The sequence below is a fragment of the Papio anubis genome, chromosome 18 (genome assembly GCF_008728515.1).
Source record: "Papio anubis isolate 15944 chromosome 18, Panubis1.0, whole genome shotgun sequence".
NCBI lineage: Eukaryota > Metazoa > Chordata > Mammalia > Primates > Cercopithecidae > Papio > Papio anubis.
The window spans coordinates 59,489,019-59,508,823 of record NC_044993.1 but is presented as its reverse complement, the minus strand read 5'-3'; the positions used below and the strand labels follow the sequence as shown (position 1 = coordinate 59,508,823).

The following is a 19,805-nucleotide window of genomic DNA, read 5'->3' as shown; positions in this document are numbered from 1 at the left end:
CGAGACAGGCGGATCACGAGGTCAGGAGATCGAGACCATCCTGGCGAACACGGTGAAACCCCGTCTCTACTAAAAAATACAAAAAACTAGCCGGGCGAGGTGGCGGGCGCCTGTGGTCCCAGCTACTCAGGAGGCTGAGGTAGGAGAATGGCGTAAACCCGGGAGGCGGAGCTTGCAGTGAGCCGAGATCGCGCCACTGCACTCCAGCCCGGGCGACAGAGCGAGACTCCGTCTCAAAAAAAAAAAGAAAAAAATGTTTGCTTATAGAAAGACCATATTTTCAAACCCCTACAAATACCTTTTTCCATAAAACAGTAACAAAAATCTAGCTGCCATATGAACATCTTCCCCATTTTAGTTAGGGTATTATTTACACGTAATGGAATTCACTTATTTTAAATGTAGTTTGGTTAACTTTGGGAATTGCTTATAACCATGTAACTATTACTACAATTGAGATACAGAACAATGCCCTTTCCCTAAAAAGATTCCTTGTGTCATTCTGTACTCAATCCACGCTGTCACAGCAACCATTAATCTGCTTACAGTCCTATTTATGTAGTTTTGCCTTTTCCAGAAGTTCATGTGAATGAAATCACACAATATTTAGTCTTTTGTTTGACTCTTTTCACTTAGCATAATACTTTGAGAGTCAGCCACATGGCTGTTAGTACTAGTACTTTATTTCATAGTATGGCTGGATCACAATTTATTCATTTACCAGTTGATGGACATTTGGGCTGCTTCCAAGTTTTTGTCATTATAAATAATGCTGGTATGAACATTTGGGTAAAAGCTAGCTTTTACTATTATAAAACATAAGTTTTTATTTTTCAAAGATAAATACCTAGAAGGATTTCTGGGTGATATATACAAATATGTTTGCAATTTATGTTTAACTTTACAGGAAACTGCCAAACTATTTATTGGCTATCTGTGTATCTTTTTTGAAGAATCTGTTGAAATGTTTTGACCTCATCCCCCTTTTAAAAAAATGGGTGGTTTTCTGAATTGCCGAGTCTATACTGTAAGAATACATATGATCATGATACAACTATTTTGCATGTAGATACAACTACGTTATTAGATCTACAGTTTGAAAATTTTTGGCCTGGCGTGATGGCTCATGCCTGTAATCCTAGCACTTTGGAAGCCAAGGTGGGTAGATCGCTTGAGCTCAGGAGTTCAAGACCAGCCTGGGCAACATGGTGAATCCCCACCTCTATTTAAAAGAAAAAAAGGAAAAGAAATTTTTTTCCACAGTGTGTACCTTCTCTTCAGTTTCTTAATAGTATCTTTTGAAGAAAAGAATATTTAATTCTGACTAAGTCCAATTTATGAACATTTTTCTTTTATGGCTCATGCTTTTGTTGTCATATCTAAGAAATCTTTGCCTAATGCAAGATACTAAGATTTCCTTTCATTTTTTTCTTGTACCAGTGGTTATCATTTTAGCTTTTCCATTTAGTTCTATGAGTCGCTTCAAGTTCATTTTAAATGTGGTGTAATGTAAGAACAGAAATGTGTTTTTTGGCGTAGTTACCCAGTTGTTTCAGTACTGTATGCTGACAAAACCTTCCTTCGCCTACTGGATTAGCAGCACCTCTGTCAGGAATTTTTGTTTTTCCCAAATTCTCAACAGTCATTACCTTCGAGATTCAGAAATGAGAAATTCAGAATTCCCAAATTATAAAATATTCTGCATTTTTCATAGCACTGTTATATATTGTTGAATAATGAGTTATAAATAGCAAATCACTTTTACGTGATACAGTTATACTGAAAGCTTCAGGGGTTAGTTCTACAAAGTAATATATAATAATATACGCACAGGTTATTACGAACAAATACACTGTGAGAAAAGCATGTATTTCAATAACACGTAAAAATAACCTCTACCTGATATAGACATTTGTTAACAGAAAACATTAAAAACACAGTAGCACCAAATGAATGCCAAATAAATATTATTTAAAAATTGAAAGATGCCACAAATATTTAAAAGTTATTCTTAAATGATCTTTAAAACACACAAGCATTAATTAATATTTGTTTTGTGAAAAATATTCCAAATGTGGAAAAGCTTCTTTCATGTTATGCTGAACATTGGTCAAGAGTTGGTCAAACTCTTCAGAGTGTGTCCAAAGCAAATTGCAGTTGGGATTTAGACTACATACGGCTTCATATAAGCCCAATTCCTTTCCTAGTGTTGAAAATATTTTGTCTGCTTGCCTTTGATTTTGCCTTGATTTTGCGTTTCCTAATTCAAATTTTATATCAGCTGATTTCACATTAAGAGTATTCCACAGTCATATTCACACATCTTCTCTTTACATTTGTCCTGTAAAAGTATTTACAAAGAACTGTAGCCTACATTAAATATTCAAACATTGGAAAACACCAGTGAACATTACTGGATTCTATGAAGATAATGTAACATTTGGCTATCCTAGCAAAGTTAACAGCACTACACAGGAATCATGCTTCAAAGCTACCAACTTAAAGGTTGCTGCCAAAACTTACATCTTCCAACAAGACTTGCAGGATTTTGTAAAGTGTACTCATGTGCGTAACTCAATAGATTTTTATTGAGAAGAATGACTCACTATTAATAGCAGGCAAGGCCATAAACACACACTTGCAATATGGTGACAGTGACAAGCAAGAATGACTTGATTGGACTGTGACCCCTTATCTCCTACATGTTGCTGTCCTGGTTCTGAAATGATGACCTTAATCTATGACTCTATGACTGTGCTCTTGCCTTTGACCTGATGCTGGATAATTCCTTTAAACTAGTAATGCCCATGTTGGCTGTTAAAATTTTAATTCTTGCAGAATTTTTCCTTTTCCTGATTTCTTGACTCATTTTGCTCACAATTTGGAATAAGAGTCAAATGTCTCTAAATGCTAAGAAGGAATTCCTGCATGGAAAAAATATGGGAAATCAACTGATCACACATGTGTGGCTGTATTCTTGGACTCTCTATTCTGTTTCGCTATCTGTCTTTCCTTACCCAGCCCCACACTGTATTACTACAGTTTTACAGTAAGTTTTTTTTCTTTTTTTTTTAAACCGATGGGGTCTGACTCTGTCACCTGGGCTAGAGTGCAGTGGTGCAATCACAGCTCACTGAAGCATCAACCTCCCAGGCTCAAGCGATCCTCCCACCTCTGCCTCCTGAGTAGCTGGGACTACAGGCATGCACTACCACACCTGACTAATTTTTAATTTTTTTTGTAAGAATGGGGGTGTCTTGCTATGTTGCCTCAGGCTGGTTTTGAACTTCTGGGCTCAACTAATCCTCCCTCCTTGGCCTCCCAAAGTGCCGGTATTACAGGCGTGAACGACCATGCCTGGCTTACAGTAAGTCTTAAAGACAGGTATAGAAAGTCCTTTAGTTGGCTGGAACGTTCATACTGCTGTATAAAATAACAAACAGTCCCCTTTCGTTTTAAAGAGCTGCTGTTTACAACATTCTCTTATTTGGTAACTGTATATCACCCTTTGAAGCTGGACACATGTACACTCCCATTTTGCAGACAAGAAACCTCATCTTCAGGGTAAATGACCTCCCCCAGGTACTGCTGCTGGGCAGGTCTGAGATTGCACTCCAAGTTCAATGCTCTTGGCACTACTTTATAAACTCCCATCTTCCTAGGGCCAGCTCTCCTCACTGTGCCAGTCTCAACTGAAAAGAGATCACCCCCCAACCCCCGCGGAGGAGTCCAAATAGCCACCTTCCTTGTCACATTCATTCCTCTGCCCTGTTTTATTTTTCTCCTACTTGCCTCTGCCTTGCTTCTTATTTATGTCCTTACTTATCTATTCTCTCTCTCTGCCACTAGAATGTATGTTCTATGAGAGCAGGCTCTTAACTGCTTGTGCTCTCCGTACCTGGCACAGGGCCTGGCACAGAGTAAGTCCTTGGCCAAGGTTTGCTGAATGGATGAAATAAGTGAAAGCTACTTCCTTAAAAGCAATAATGCAAGTGACAAACAACAAATTGCTCATTTCATCCTGAATTAGAAATAATATTAACATAGTTTACATTCCAGTGCATGGGCAACTTCTCCTGCTAGGCTGAATGAAAGCACATTCCCTATTAGATGTAGCTAAGGGATTGAGGGAATGTCCCACCGTGCAAACTACCTCACACAGCAAAATGAACTGGAGAGATCCGGTAAGTGGGAGCTAGAAATGCCTTTTTATTGTGTTCACAAACTCTCATGGTGAATTTGAATTCTATGAGCATGACTGTTTCTGTGTTTCGGGCTCAATTTAGGCGGGAGAGGGGAAGATGTTGGACAACCTATGTTCAGTTCAGAAGCCAAACCCTCAGAGATCACTGATAAACCAGGATTCTTATTTCTAACAAAGAATTTGAGTGTTGGGGCCAGGCACAGTGGCTCACACCTATAATCCCTGCACTTTGGGAGGCCGAGGTGGGCAGATCACTTGAGGTCAGGAGTTCGAGACCAGCCTGGCCTAACATGGTGAAACCTTGTCTCTACTAAACATACAAAAAACAGCCGGGCATCATGATGCATGCCTGTAATCCCAGCTACTCGGGAGGCTGAGGCAGGAGAACTGCTCGAACCCGGGAGGCGGAGGTTGCAGTGAGCCAAGATCGCGCCACTGTACTCCAGCCTGGGCGACAGAGTGAGACTCTGTCTCAAAAAAAAAAAAAAAAAAAAGAGACTGAAAACAAACTTAGCATTAAATCAGGTCTGAATGGTAGCTGTCTGGTAATAAAGGACATCTCTTGTGGAATAGGTGTGTGTGTGTGTGTATGTGTATGTGTTAGAGAGGGGGGAGAGAGAGAGAGAGAGAGAGAGAGAGAAAACATGAAAGCATTGTATGTGTTCCATCCTAGACATAAAGCTTATTTGTGAATATGAGGCTTAAGAGAAAAACTGGTTCAACATTACAAAGAATCAATGGCATTCAATAAGAAATACTTTTCACAAGAATCTGTTTTGAATATTTCAAACAATCCCCTACTGTCAACTCGCTTTAACATGGAAAAGATTAACTGATGCAAACATGAAAGATATTACATTAATAATAACTTCTAAATGTAAAATATATAATCAGTATACAATTAGTTGGACCTGAATTTAGAACATCTGAAATTTTCAGAGGCTAGGATGAAATTTACTTTTGTACTAAAATTTACCTTTTGACTTCAATGAAAGGACTTACTAATCAAATTAGCAACATAATCAAGGCTATAAGAAAAACAAAACATCATCCCTGCAAACCAAAAGGCCAACTATTTCAGAAAATAAACTACTTTTTAAAAATTTCCAGGAAGTTAAACACGACCAATTGAACACACTATTTATCTGCAAAGAGAAGATAACACCTATGGAGGAAAAGAGAAGAGGAAAGGCAGCATCAGAGAATGGGGTATCAGCTCACCTTGCAGACACTCTCTTTGTAGAGGAAAAGCAGGGAGAAGAGTGGCAAAGAGCTCTGCATAGCGGCAGAAACAGAAATCTTAAGTGTTCACAAAAGGCAGATTTACCCAAGAGAGCCCTGCAAAATCTCAGCACAACCAGGCCCTAGATTCCTAAAACGAGCAGGTGATAAGGACTGCAGCCATGTCAGGAGGGAGCAAGCCTGTAACAGGATCCCCCATCCCAGAGAAGCCAGGGACTGGCATCACCCTAGGCCAGTAGGAGCTAGATAGGAGGTTTAGATCCGGGTAAAAATGATCTCTGCAGGCTCAGTGGCACCAGGTACAATGGTGAAGAGTGGGAGTGAGGCGATATGAGCTGACAAAATGGGTAGCCATCCCTCACATACCAAGGAGTGAGGGCTCCAGCTCCCTTCTGCCAATCTGTACCCAGAGCACAGCAGTTAGGCTTGTATTCCCCAAGCTGAAAATCAGAGAATCAATCTCTAAAAAAACTGAATCCTTACAGCTAGTATCATATTTAACACTGAAAGATTGAAAGCTTGATCCTCCTAAGATCAGGAACAAGACAAAGATGTCAGCTCTCACAACTTCTATTCAACAATGTACTAGAGGTACATTGCAATAAAGGCAAGAGAAAGAAAATGTGTATGGGAAAATTTGTACTGGGGAGATAAATGCAAATGTCTTTATTTGTAGATACGATTTCTTAAACAAAAAATACCCAATACTCTACAATAAATTATTAGAATTGATAAGTGAATAAGTAAGGAAGGTCTAAGAATACAAGGTCAAAATAAAAAGGCTATTATATTTCTTTATATTAGCAATAAATGACTGGAAATGGAACTTTAAAAACATATGACTTACAACAGATCAAAAGGTAAAATACTAAGGGACAACTCCAGTATAGCACCTGCAAAATTTGTATGCTGAAAACTCTAATACACTGATGAGAGAAATCAAAGAAAGCCTAAGTAAGTGAAAAGATATACTACATTCATGGGTTGGAAGTGTATATGTAGTTAAGATGTTAATTCTCCTCAAAATGGTCTACAGGTTCAATGCAATTCCAATCAAAGAGCTAGCAGGCTTTTTGTAGAAACTGAAAAACTCGACTAAAATTTTTGTGGGAAAGTGAATACACTTTTATATAAAAAAGACAAGATTAAAGGGTACACTATTTGATTTCAAAACTCACTACAAAGCTACAGTAATCAAGACAGTATGGTACTGGTAAAAGAACAGACATATAGACCAATGGAAGAGAATAGTGTCCAGGAATAGAGCCACATGTATATGATCAAATGATTTTTGACTAACGAGTCATATATAATTCAGTAATTTGCTTTTCATAAAATAGTGCTGGAATAATTGGATATCTATATGCAAAAAATAAACTCATATCCATGCCTCATACCATATATAAAAATTAACTTGAAATAGATCATATACCTAAAATAAAACTAAGAATAATGAAAAACTGCTTAAAAATATAAGAAAATCTTGTGACCTTATTTAGGCAGAGTTCTTATGTAGATACAAGCAGCATAAGCCATAAAGGAACTGAATCAGCCTCAGAGAAAAGACAAATTAATTATAAAGCCAACTTTTCACTTCATCATCCTACATAGAAAGACCATCAATAAGATTTGTCTCCACACCCAGAGTTTCTCATCAATTTTTAGTTCTTTTTTTTTTTTTTTTTTTTGAGACGGAGTCTCGCCTTCTGTCGCCTACTAGGGCTGGGAGTGCAGTGGCCAGATCTCAGCTCACTGCAAGCTCCACCTCCCCGAAGTTTATGCCATCTCTCCTGCCTCAGCTCTCCCAGTAGCCGGGACTACAGGGTGCCCGCCACCTCGGCCTCGCTAGTTTCGTGTTTTTTAGTACAGATGGGTTTCAATCGTGGCCAGGATGGTCTCGGCCCCTGACCTTAGATCCACCCGCCTCGCCTCCCAAAGTGCTGGGATTACAGGCTTGAGCCACCGCCCCAGCCTTTTTTAAAGCGACAATCTTGTTTCTGTCAGCCTAGGCTGAGGCAGTGCCACCTCTCACTGCAACCTCTGCCTCCTGTGGTCACGCCATTCTCTGGCTCAGCCTCCCGAAAGTAGCTGGGACTACAGACGCCCCACCACCACGCCCAAGCACACTTTTTTTTTTTTAATTTTTAGTAGAGATGTAGCCTACTCATGTTGGCCACATGGTCTCGGACCTCCTGACTGCATCCACCTGCCTCTTAGCCTCCCAAAGTGCTGGCATTACAGGCGTGAGCCACCGTGCCTGGCCGACAATTTTTAGTTCATTCTTAAAAACTAATGGATGGCCGGGTGCGGTGGCTCACGCCTGTAATCCCAGCACTTTGGGAGGCCGAGACGGGCGGATCACGAGGTCAAGAGATCGAGACCATCCTGCCCAACATAGTGAAACCCTGTCTCTACTAAAAATACAAAATTTAGCCGGGCGTGGTGGCGCACACCTGTAATCCCAACTACTCGGGAGCTGAGGCAGGAGAATTGCTTCAATCCAGGAGGCAGTGCACTCCAGCCTGCCAACAGAGCAAGACTCCGTCTCAAAAAAAAATAAAAAGTAATAATAATGGATGGCCAAGAATAGCCAAATATTTAAATAAAGCTTCCCACATGACAGACAAAAACCAAAACAGACCAATATACAGACAGAAATAAAGAACTCTGAGGAAACAAGCACAGAGTAGGGAGCTGAAGGAAACTTTACAAACTATAGCCAGTCCTTGCTTTGCACGTAGTACAGGATCATAAAAACATCTGGACCACTGAAAGGTGAGTATTCTACACTCGTACTCTTTTGTAAGTTTGAATCAAAGGTGTTCTCCACTCACCTTTAGATCAGAGAAAAATGGATTTTTCTGTGACCTTTAGAAATTTTTGTCAAAACATTACTAAGTCTCTGACTCCGGGTTAAAAACAGAGAAACAAACAAACAAAAAGTAAAGCCATAACACTTAGTACACTGCAATTTAAAACACCAGAAACCACTGGGAATTAAAGTGTTTTATTCATTTGTATAAAACTTATGTCCATATAATGATATAGATCAATGACTGAACAATAAATAAGAGACAAATCTCTTGTTCAGAAGAATTTGACACTCCTCCCCCAAGGAGGTGGAACACAACTCCCCACACCTAGGCTTGGGCAGTGTACAGTGACTTCCTTTCAAAGAGCAAAGTGTGGAAAGAGGGAGAACAGTAACTTCATGTGGAGAGATCTGACAAACACCACCTCAACCCAGGTGATGAAGGTTAACATCACAAGTGAGAAATCATATTGACAGCATGTTCCCTGATATGAAGTGATGAGGATGGCACTTCATCATGGGTCTTCCATCCAAAACCCACAACCTTACTAAAACCACTAGAAAAATAACAGACAAACTCAAGTTGAAGGATATTCCATAGATTAGCTGACCAATTTTGTCCTGAAACTGTCAAGGTAATCAAAAACAAGGAGAGTCAGAGAAACCGTCGTGGTCTAAAGGAGCCTATGAAGATACGATGGCCAAATATAATGTGGTATCCTAGATGAGATCCTGAAACTAAAACAGTAAAAGGACATTAGGTAAAAACCAAGGAAATGTGAATAAAGTATGAGCTTTTGTTAAAAACAAAAAACCTTATTCAGAGTAGTTTAAACAGTGTGTGCCTTCTTCTTGCCATATAACTTATGATACGGAGTGAGTGTTTCTTCTATGCCTGGGTGAACTGTTGTACTCCTTTGTAAGTTTGAATCAGCTTCCAATGGGTTATCCTTTGCGCTTTCAATGTAGTGAAGTATCTCTGCGAGCTCCTTTAATGTGAAATTTTGTGCTGGCGTTACTTCCTCTGGGACATCTTCATCCTTTTTGTCACAACCACTTTCCTCATTTATGCTGATAAGTTGCCTTCGTTAAGTTCCTCTGGCTGCAGATTTATAGTAACTCAAATGGCAGCAGTGTCAACATTCCCATGGTCAGCTAATTCTTCTTTATAATTCTACTTGTTTTGATTTGAATTTTACTTCCAACATTATCGCTTATTGGTTCCTTGTCACACTTTCATCTTGGTTGATCAATTCCCTCTTTTGATTATCCATTTGAAAAGAATGTTGCCTGGGTTTATCACTGAGAAACAAGGAGACAACATAATGACATGTTTTGCTGTCTGAGTGAATAGAATAATGAATGTGCAGACACACAGACTCTGAAAGAAGTGACCTGATTGGTGACAGATCAGGATGTGCATCTGTTTTCTACACAGGGATAAGTGGACTGAAGAGCTAGTAGTGAAGTTTGTACTTTATTCAATTACTCACAGTTAATACATCATAGTCACTGAAAATGGAATCATATTATTGGGTGACTGGTGTTATTTAACTAACCTGGTGACTGAAATCCATGCATATCAGAACCATGCACAGAGAATTACTTGAAAAATTAATGTCCTTATGGACATAAAAGATAATTCTACATCCAAGAAAGAAGAGCCATGTGCATTCTTTCAAAGGAATATTGTGAAGACAAGAATTCTTAGAAATTAAAATAGGAGTTGAAAGAAAAAAAATCCAATGAAAGTATTGAAGGGGGAAAGTCAGGGAAATGTCCAAGAAATGAACAAAAAGATGAAAGACAATAGAATGGAACAAACAAAGACAAAAACATTAGAGGATAAATCCAGGAAACCTGACTTTAACCATGGGAGTTCCAGAAAGAAAGAAGAGAGAAATGAAAGAAAAAAAAAACTGTCAAGGAAATAAAACAATACATTTCCTCCAAAATAAAAGACACAAGTCACAAGTAACAAGTCTCCAGCCTGTAACAGCCCACAGGGAGTACCCAGCATAACACTTTCAAGGCCCATTACTGTGGAATTTCAAAACACTGGGAGAGAAAAAAGAATATTCTCAAAAATTCCAGAAAGGCCGAGAGAGAGAGAGAGAGAGAGAGAGAGAGAGAGAGAGAGAAAGGAAGAAGAAGAAAAGAAAAAAGAGGCTACATAGAAAGGATCTTGAATAAAACTGACATTAGATTTCTGGATAGCATGTTTGAATGCAAAGACACAAAGACAATGGAGCAACTTCCATTCCAGCCAAGATGGAGAAACAGGGACTGGATTTACCCACCCACCTAAAACAACCAAAAGAATCAGACAAAATATATGAAACAATGGTTCTGAAGGCACTGGACATTGGGCAAGGAAGCACAGTGATCCCCGAAAGACAGGAAACTAATGAGGTGAACCCAATGACTGCTCCAGTTTACTGGTTAGAGAACCCTGGATACCTGCAAAGGAAATCCTTGATGATTCAGCAGAGGACTGATCAGCACATAATGGGTGAGCAATTCCCCAGGGCTGGGGAAAGAACCATCCGAAAGGATTCAAGGGAACAATATATGGTACTCACACAGGGCTGAGAACAACACCTGTTCCCACCAGCTAACTTGGGAAAACATATATCACAGCATTGGGGAGACTATTTTGGAAGGTCTTAGGCAATGAACACTGCTCCAGACTCACCAAACTACAAAAGTAAGACCTGAAAGAATCAAACTGATTCCAAATGTCTCAATGACATCCTTGAACAAAGTTCAAGAACATTTATAGGAATACAAAAATATCTAGCACACCACAAGGCAAAATTTATAATATATGGCATCTTATTAAAGACTACTAGGTTTCCTTCCTGTAGGAGATGGCTTAAAAAAAAAAGTAAAATAACAAAGACTATCAGGTATGCAAAAAGGCAGAAAAACACAACCCACAATAACAGTAATCAATCAACTGAAAGTGATGTGGAACTGATACAGATGTTAGAATTAACAGAGTAGGACACTGAAGGGTATTTACAACTGCATTCCATAGGTTTAAAATGGTAAGCTACAAACCAAACAGAACTTCTAGAAATGAAAAGTACAATGTCTGAGATACAGGCCTGGCAATAGTAACTATCCAAAATAAAACACAGAGAAAAAGAATTTTAAAAATTAAAAAGAGCATCTGTGACCTAGAGGACAACTTCAAGCACCTCAATATACATAAGTAATTGGAGTCCCTAAAAGACAAAATGAGAGCAAGAAAAAGAAAAAAAATCTTTCAAAATAATGGTTGAAAAATGTCCAAACTTTTCTTTTTGGGGGGAACAAGGTCTCACTCTGTCACCCAGGCTGGAGTGCTGTGACACAATCACAGCTCACTGCAGCCTTGACCTTCCCAGGCTCACATGATCCTCCCCCTTCAGCCTCCCTAGTAGCTGGGACTACTGGCATGTGCCACCATGTCCAGCTAATTTTTTGTGTGTGTATTTTTTTTTGAAGAGACAGGGTTTTGCCATACTGCCTAGGCTGGTTGTGAACTCTTGGGTAAAAGAGATCCACCCGTCCCAGCCTCCTAAAGTGCTGGGATTACAGGCATGAACCACTGCACCTAGCCTGCCATGTCCAAACTTGATGAAAGCTATAAATCCAGAAATCCAAGAAGCTCAATAAATCCCAAGCCGATAAGAAACTTGAAGAAAACATTACCAGGGCACATCATAATCAAATTACTCAAAACTCATGATAAAGAAAAAATTGTAAAAAGTAGCTACAGAAAAAGTTGTGTTACATACAGAGAAACAAAAATGGGGATGACAACAGATTTTTGCTGAGAAACAATGCAAGTAAGAAGAAAGTTGGGCAGTATCTTAAAAGAATGAAAGAAAAAAACCCGTCCATTTAGAATTCTATACCCAGCAAAAATATCTTTCAAAAATGAAGGTGAGGCCAGGTGCGGTGGTTCACGCTGTAATCCCAGCATTTTGGGAGGCTGAAGCAGGCAGATCACCTGAGGTAAGCAGTTCAAGACCAGTCTGGCCAACATGGCAAAACCCCATCTCTCCTAAAAAATACAAAAATTAGCCAGGTGTGGTGGTGCACACCTGTAATTGCAGCTACTCAGAGGCTGAGGCAGGGGAATTGCTTGAACCCAGGAGGCAGAGGTTGCAGTGAGCTGAGGTTGTGCCACTGCACTCCAGCCTGGGCAACAGAGGAAGATTCTGTCTCAAAAAAAAAAAAAAAAAGAAGAAGAGATAAAGACATTTTTATACATACAAAAGAACTTGGGAGGCTGAGGCAGGATCACTTGAGCCCAGGAATTGGAGACCAGTCTGAACAACATAGTGAAACCTCATCTCTAAATAAACAAAACAAAACAAAACAAAAAAGCTGAAAGAGTTCATCACCAGCAGGTCTTTGACATAAGACATGGTTGACTCAGGCAAAAGGAAAATGGTAACAGATGGAAATACATATAGAACTACACAAAGGAATGAGGAAATACTTACATGTATAAATAGATAAGTTTCTTTTTTCTTTCTTTCTTCCCTTTTTTCTTTCTTCTTTTTTCTTTTTTTAATGAGATAGGATCTCGCTCTGTCATGTAGGCTGGAGTGCAGTGGTGTGAACATAGCTCACTGCAGCTTCAACCTCCTGGGCTCAAGGGATCCGCCTGCCTCAGCTTCCCGAGTAGCAGGGACTACGGGCATGTGACACCAAGCTCAGGTGCCACCAAGCTTGGCTAATTTTTTGGCTTTCTGTAGAGATAGTCTTTCCATGTTGCCCAGGCTGATCTCAAACTCTGGGCTCAAGTGATCTTCCCACTCTCCCAAAGTGCTGGGATTACAGGTGTGAGTCACTGCACCCAGCATTAAGATTTTTTATTACTTAATTCTTTCAGAAAATCACTGACTAAATAAGAAATGTAACAATGTTGCATGCTGTTAATAACATATAAATGTAAAGGACACTAATAGCACAAAGGTTGGGAGCTGGGAAATTTAAGTATACTACTGTAAGGTTCTTATGCTATATGTGAATTGATATAACTTGAAGGAAGACTATAATAGGTTAAAAGAAAATACTATATATCCTAATTCAAACCCAATCAAAATTTTACCAGATGCTTTTATATAAATTTATAAGCTGATACTGAAGTTCATAAGGAAATACAAAGGACAGAACAGCCAAAATAACTATGAAAAGGAAGACCAAAGAGAACAAAGTTGGAGGAAGGTTGAGGGTGGGGAAAGGAAGGCAACCTGGAGTGGGTGAGAGCAACAGAGCTGAATCCTGACCTATCCTATTTGTAAGTCAAAAGATAAACAGAAAAATCAAGAAGTATAGATGGAGCTGAAGGCCATTATCCTTAGCAAGCTCACACAGAAACAGAAAATTAAATACTGCATGTTCTCACTTATAAGTAGGCACTTTGTTCCCCTAAAACGGACACAAAGCGAGGAATGATAGGCGCTAGGGCCTACTTAAGGGTAGAGGGTGGGAGGAGGATCAGAAAAAATAACTACTGGGTACCAGGCTTAGTACCTAGATGATGAAATAATCTGTACAACAAACTTCTGTGACATGAGTTTACCTATATAACAAATCTGCACATGTACTCCAGAACCTAAAAGTTAAAAAAAAAAAAAAAAAAATGAAGCAGCAGCAGTAAGTACATTGAGAAAATAAATATCAAAAGAAAGAATTGAAAGTGGTTGTCTCTCAGGGACAGGATGAGGGTAGCAGAGGACTGCTGCTTTTTATTATAAACTTTTCTTTGTACTATTTGGCTTTTAAAGACAATGTTTGCATCTTTCACTGAAAATACTTTTTTCTTTTTAAATGTCAAGGGCTTCACAAAGATTCACTCAATATGTGAAAAATCACTACTGCAATGGTAAATCATGACTTGTCTTTAAAGGGTATACACAACTCAGCTCTGTTACGAATTGGTTTTATGACCTTGAATATGACAGCTTCTCTGAGCCTCCAGTCCTCTTCTGTAAAATTGTAACGTGACAGAGGATGGACCAGATCACCTCCAAGTCCCTTCTGGCTCCACCAGTCCATGTTTATCAGGTAACATTTTTGCTTACACAGTTACAGATACTACCTACCCATTCCTTAAAATAATACATTCCATTTCTTCAAAAATGTCCTCCCATCTATCTTCACCTCCATCCATCTGAGTTACTGTGGTATTACTGTATTCCACAATCATTAACATTTGCAGATAGAAATGACACAAAAGAAAACATTCAAAGCCAGTTACCTAAACAACAAAGTTTAAATCTTAATCCTGTGTGTTTCTGAAGATGTTCCATTTATTTGGAAACTGTCATTTTTGGTTCCTTCTGGTTTTCCTATAAACCCACTAACTCTAACTTGAGAAGAAAAGAAAACCCCCTAATGGCATCTGGGCAGGGTCAAATTTGGAAGTAAACTGCTCCTTCACAAATAATGACCAAAAAAAAGAGGTAGGTGCCTGGAAGGATCCACCCACTCCTTTCTCCTCTCTGCTTGTGCACCCCCCTTTTTCTGATGCCCCCTGCAGGTAAATGACCAGAAATAAGAGAAAGCCATCAATCATGTGGAGAAGTCTATTCTAAATTCTCATAGTTTCATTATGTCATTAACTTAGCAATCCTAAATGGACATTCATGTCAGATTTTTACGCAAATTCCAAATGAAGGCATCATTAGCACTAACAATTTGATGTGATGAAGGAACAGGGTATGATGGCATTACCAGAAGGAGAAGAAATGGGGGGCCCACCTGAGAGGCTTCTCATCACATGGAGAATGTCATTTCAGCCCCCCTCAGAACAAAGAATCACCTACCAAAAGTTGTAACATCAAGAAACCACATGCTTCTTGCCTCTTGATTTAGTTTGTGATGACTCTTCCGGGGTTAATTTACAATTATAGCAAACTAGGAACTAATCTGCCAAGAATTCAGAGTCATTAATTTAAGATGATGAACCAATGTACCACATGGTCATTCACAAGAATTCCCCAATTCTCTTTATCAAATAGATGACATGATGTAATACTCAGAAAATAGTGGTGTGAATACTGATTTCTGCGGCATTGCATGATATTGATAACCTTTTTATTTTCCCCTAAAAATGGCATGAAAAATCTTCAGATCTAATATTCCAAGGCATGTACATACTCCTACCTTCAGGTGGCTCTTTCAGTCTGAACAATAGGTAAGGCAATACAAATAAGGTAGATTATGGAGCAATTATGAAAAGAATGTCATTCCTCTCTGCCTTACTGTAAGCAAAGCAATGAAAAGCATTCCTAGCGTGACTTTGTACTGTTAAAAGAAACAAAACAGCCTGCATGGCCTTCTGAGCAGGACAGTGAGTAGGAAGACACGTTCCAAGTGTGGTAGAGGATCTCCTGTTCGTTCATTTATTTAAACGTTTTTCCAAGTGGCCACAAGTCATTACTTGTTAGGTGCGGGAACACTAAGAAGAATACGTGACAATCCCTGACTTTATCTTTTTACTTCTTACAACAGTCCCAAAGGCAAAGAATTCCCAAGGACTCTGGGTGGCACAGGAGGCATCTCACAAGCCTTTTCTAGTGGCAGGGAAGGATCATAAATGGATATCTTAGGAGGAAGCAGGCATTTTGGAAAGAGCATGAATGGGATTTGGGAAGAGAGAGATGAGGGCTTGAATTTATTTATTTGTTTTATGACTCTGAGCAAGTTCCTCAACTAAAAAATGGGTTACTGTGAAGATTAAGAAACAAAAACAGAAAAGTGCATGTTATGGTGCCTGGCATATGAGAGACTCAGTAAATGTCAGTGGCTTCTCTGTCACCTTCCTTTCCTATGGTGGGAAAGGTGGACAGTCGGTCCATGTTTTTGGAGAAGACACCGATATGGGTCTTCAGAGAGAAGACGAATAAAAAACATCAGAAAAGGAGGAGAGAAAGAGAGAAGGAAGAGCCGTAAGGAGGCACAAGGAGTAAGAACAGCTTGTACAGGATGGTCCCCAACGCTGGGCAGCAAGGAGGAAAGTGTTCCAGCAGCTTTGCTGATGGGCAGGTAAGCCATCAGCTACGTGGACATTAGCTAATACAGGTGTCTGTTCGGAACCTGTGGATCACCGAGAACTACCTCAACTGCCCTACTCTATCGGAAGTGTACACAGGTTTCTAGTTTCACAGTTCTACTTCTCCCCAACATTTTATTATGAAAACTTCAAATATATAGAAAAGTTTAAAGAACTGTACAGTACAGGCACAGTGATGTGTGCCTGCAATCCTAGCTACTTGGGAGGCTGAGGTGGGAGGATAGCTTGAGCCCAGGAATAGGAGACCAGCTGGGGAAATATAGCAAGACCCCACCACAAAATAAATAAATAAATAAATAAATAAATAAATAAATAAATAAATAAATTAATTAATATAAATAAAAATGAAACCTTTGAAATACTAAAACAAACAAAACACAAAGAAACACACACATATAAACAACAACCTAAAAAAAACGGGTCTGGCACACTGGCTCACGCCTGTAATCCCAGCACTTTGGGAGAGGGGTCAAGGTGCGTGGGTCATCTGAGGTCAGGAATTCAAGACCAGCCTGGTCAATACGGTGAAACCCAGACTCTACTAAAAATACAAAATTAGCCAGCTGTGCTGGCACATGTCTGTAATCCTAGCTACTTGGGAGGCTGAGGCAGGAGAATCGCCTGAACCCGGGAGGTGGAGGTTACAGCGAGCCAAGATCACACCAGGAGGCGGAGGTTGCAGTGGGCCAAGATCACACCACTGCACTGCAGCCTGGCAACAAAAGCAAAACTCCATCAAAACAAACAAACAAACAAAACTATAGTAAACACCCACATACCCATCACAGATTTGAGTCCTTTTGCATTTGGGAAAAAGAGGCACAAAAGGGAGATTCTAGAATATTCTCGTTTTGCAAACCTTTGGCTTCTGCACTATCAGCAAGCTGAATGAAATGAAAAATCTTTGCTTCAGAGATTCTTGAATGGCCAAAAAGGAGGCCCCTCAAATCTGGAGATCGTATTTAAACATGGAACCACCTACCAGTACAAGGACAAACTTGGTTTTGGGCCACAGCAGTCATTTTTCATTCTTCCACCAACCTCCCCGAAATAAACACAAACATGCTGCAGTTTCTGCTGACTTACGATGTACCAGCAGAATTTTTAATAAGCATAAAGTGTCAAAAAAAAAAAAAGAACTATGAGGAAAATGTTAAGGATTTCTATATCTGGCAATTAAAATACAGGATTTATACATTTAATGCTTTATTTCCGCTAACACCACTATAAACTATACAGGACTAATCCTAAATGCACATGATTTGGGCAACTCAAACAGAAAATCTGTTTTGCATTTAGTTAAAGACATGGAAAAAACAGTATTTCACCTCCCTAACATCTAAGTGTGCTGAGGGCAATTTGTTTCAATTATTAGCAGCTTACACTATCACAAAAAATTATACTATTACATGAAGATAAGTACTCAATAATATAACACAATGTTAGAAACATAGATGATAATGAGACTTTTAATTATGGTTAATCAAATAAATAACATGAAGGTATCGAAAGAAACCATTAATTTTCAAATATTACTGCTATTATGAAACATGAACGCGTTCTAACACAACAAAGGTCATATAAGTGTAAGGTGATGTTAAACTTAGCTTCATGTTATTTAAAATAAAATCCTGAGATGACACACTGCTTTAATGTGTGAGGTGAAAGCAGGCTTTCAGTGCTGAATTCCAAATTTCTGCATACAAGAGCTTTTAAATGGAAATGCCGAATTTTATTGGAGACACTGACAAACCTTTCTATGTTTTCAAATTTAAAGAAAGCTAAGTCATTGCTAAAATCTCCTAAACTTTAATGAAATAATTACACATTTAAAAAAACTATAGAAATCTTAGAGTTTGTATTATTATTATTACCATTATTATTATTATTATTTTTGAGACAGGGTCTCACTCAGTCACTCTCGGCCAGAGTGCAATGTTACAATCTCAGCTCACTGCAGCCTCGACTTCCTCAGCTCAAGTAATTCTCCCACCTCAGCCTCCCGTCACAGTTGGGACTACAGGGGCACACTACCGCACCCGGCTAAGTTTTGTATGTTTTGTAGAGACAGGGTTTCACCATGTTACCCAGGCTGGTCTTGAACTCCTGAGCTCAAGTGATCTGCCCATCTTGGCGTTCCAAAGGGCTGGCTGGGATTACAGGCATGAGCCATCTGGCCTGGCTGAATTTGAATTATGTTTTAATAATACATATAGATAAATTTTTTGAGGTGGGGTCTTGCTCTGTTGCCATAGCATGATCATGGCTCACTACTGCCTCAAACTCCTTAGCATAAGCAATCCTCCCACCTCAGCCTCCTGAGTACATGGGATTACAGACATGAGCCACCATACCTAACTAATTTTTTGATTTTTTTTTTGGTCGTTGTTGTTGTTAAGAGATGGGATCTTGCTATGTTGCCCAGGCTGGTCTTTAAGCTGTCCTTAAGCAAACCTCCCATCTCATCTTCCCAAAGTGCTAGAATTACAGGTATGAGCTACCATGCCCAGCCAATATAGATAATTTTTAATAAAAACAATTGTTCTGCTTCCACAGCTGTGCTTTTGTCAAAGTCTACAGAGCTGACACTTTACACTCTAGCTCGATTAAAGCAGACCTTCATCTAAAAATCAATCCATCCATTTGCCAGATGTGTTACAGCCCATACAACAGGTGAGAGGAGAAAGGCCAGATCTAAAAAGCATTTTCATAAATAAAGCATAAAACAGAAAAGCAACTGAAAATTATGAACTCAAATGTGGTAACTCATATTACATGATAATTCACTCATGAATTATCAATAATTCATAATTCTCTATTTACATTTTTAAAGTATTTTAGGTCTCTCATCAGCATTCTCTCCATTCTCAACCATCAAAAGGAAGGTTTCATGTAAAATTCTACTATAAAAATAGTATTCCAAATTGTCTGAATCCCTTAAAATTTTTTAAAACTGCGGTAAAGTACACATAAAATTTAGTGTCTTAACCATTTTAAGCATACAGTTCTGCAGCGTTATGTCCACTCACAATGCTGGGCAACCAATCTCCAGTACTGAATCATATTAAACAACTTGCCATTCCCACCTCTCCTCAGCCGGGGGCAATCACCACTCTCCTTTCTGTCTCTATGAATCTGACTTACTCTAGGAACCTCATATAAGTGGAATCATCTGGTGTTTTGTCTTTTTGTGATGGGCTTATTTCATTTTGCATAATGTCTTCAAGGTGATTCTATAGCTAAGGAGCAGAATTTACATCTATATCTTTATCTTAACCAAATCACATTTTTACAATTTGCTTGAAGCAAACTGAAGCATGTATTAGAATCTCCTTCCTTTTTAAGGCCGATTAATATTCCACTGTAAGCATATGCCACATTTTGCTTATCCAAGTTGTCCACATCTCTTTTATATGATGCTACTCTCAGGAATCCTGTTGAACTCTCAAAGAAAGCAATCTCAAAGA

At 39.1% G+C, this 19,805-nt stretch overlaps 1 protein-coding gene across 6 annotated transcripts in view; it reads right to left on the bottom strand.

Moving 5' to 3' along the window:
- The window catches only part of PARN (poly(A)-specific ribonuclease), a 200,060-nt gene that overhangs the window by 18,208 nt on the left and 162,047 nt on the right, over positions 1-19,805 (bottom strand). Inside the window, exon 23 of one of the 6 annotated variants that reach the window (XM_031658445.1) lies at positions 8,444-9,560. The exons of the other annotated variants lie outside the window; for them this stretch is intronic. Within the exon in view, the coding sequence (XP_031514305.1) occupies positions 9,473-9,560 (88 nt within the window). The 3' untranslated portion in view covers positions 8,444-9,472. Of the gene's footprint in view, positions 1-8,443; positions 9,561-19,805 lie in introns of those variants that run through there. 6 annotated transcript variants of the gene reach the window in all.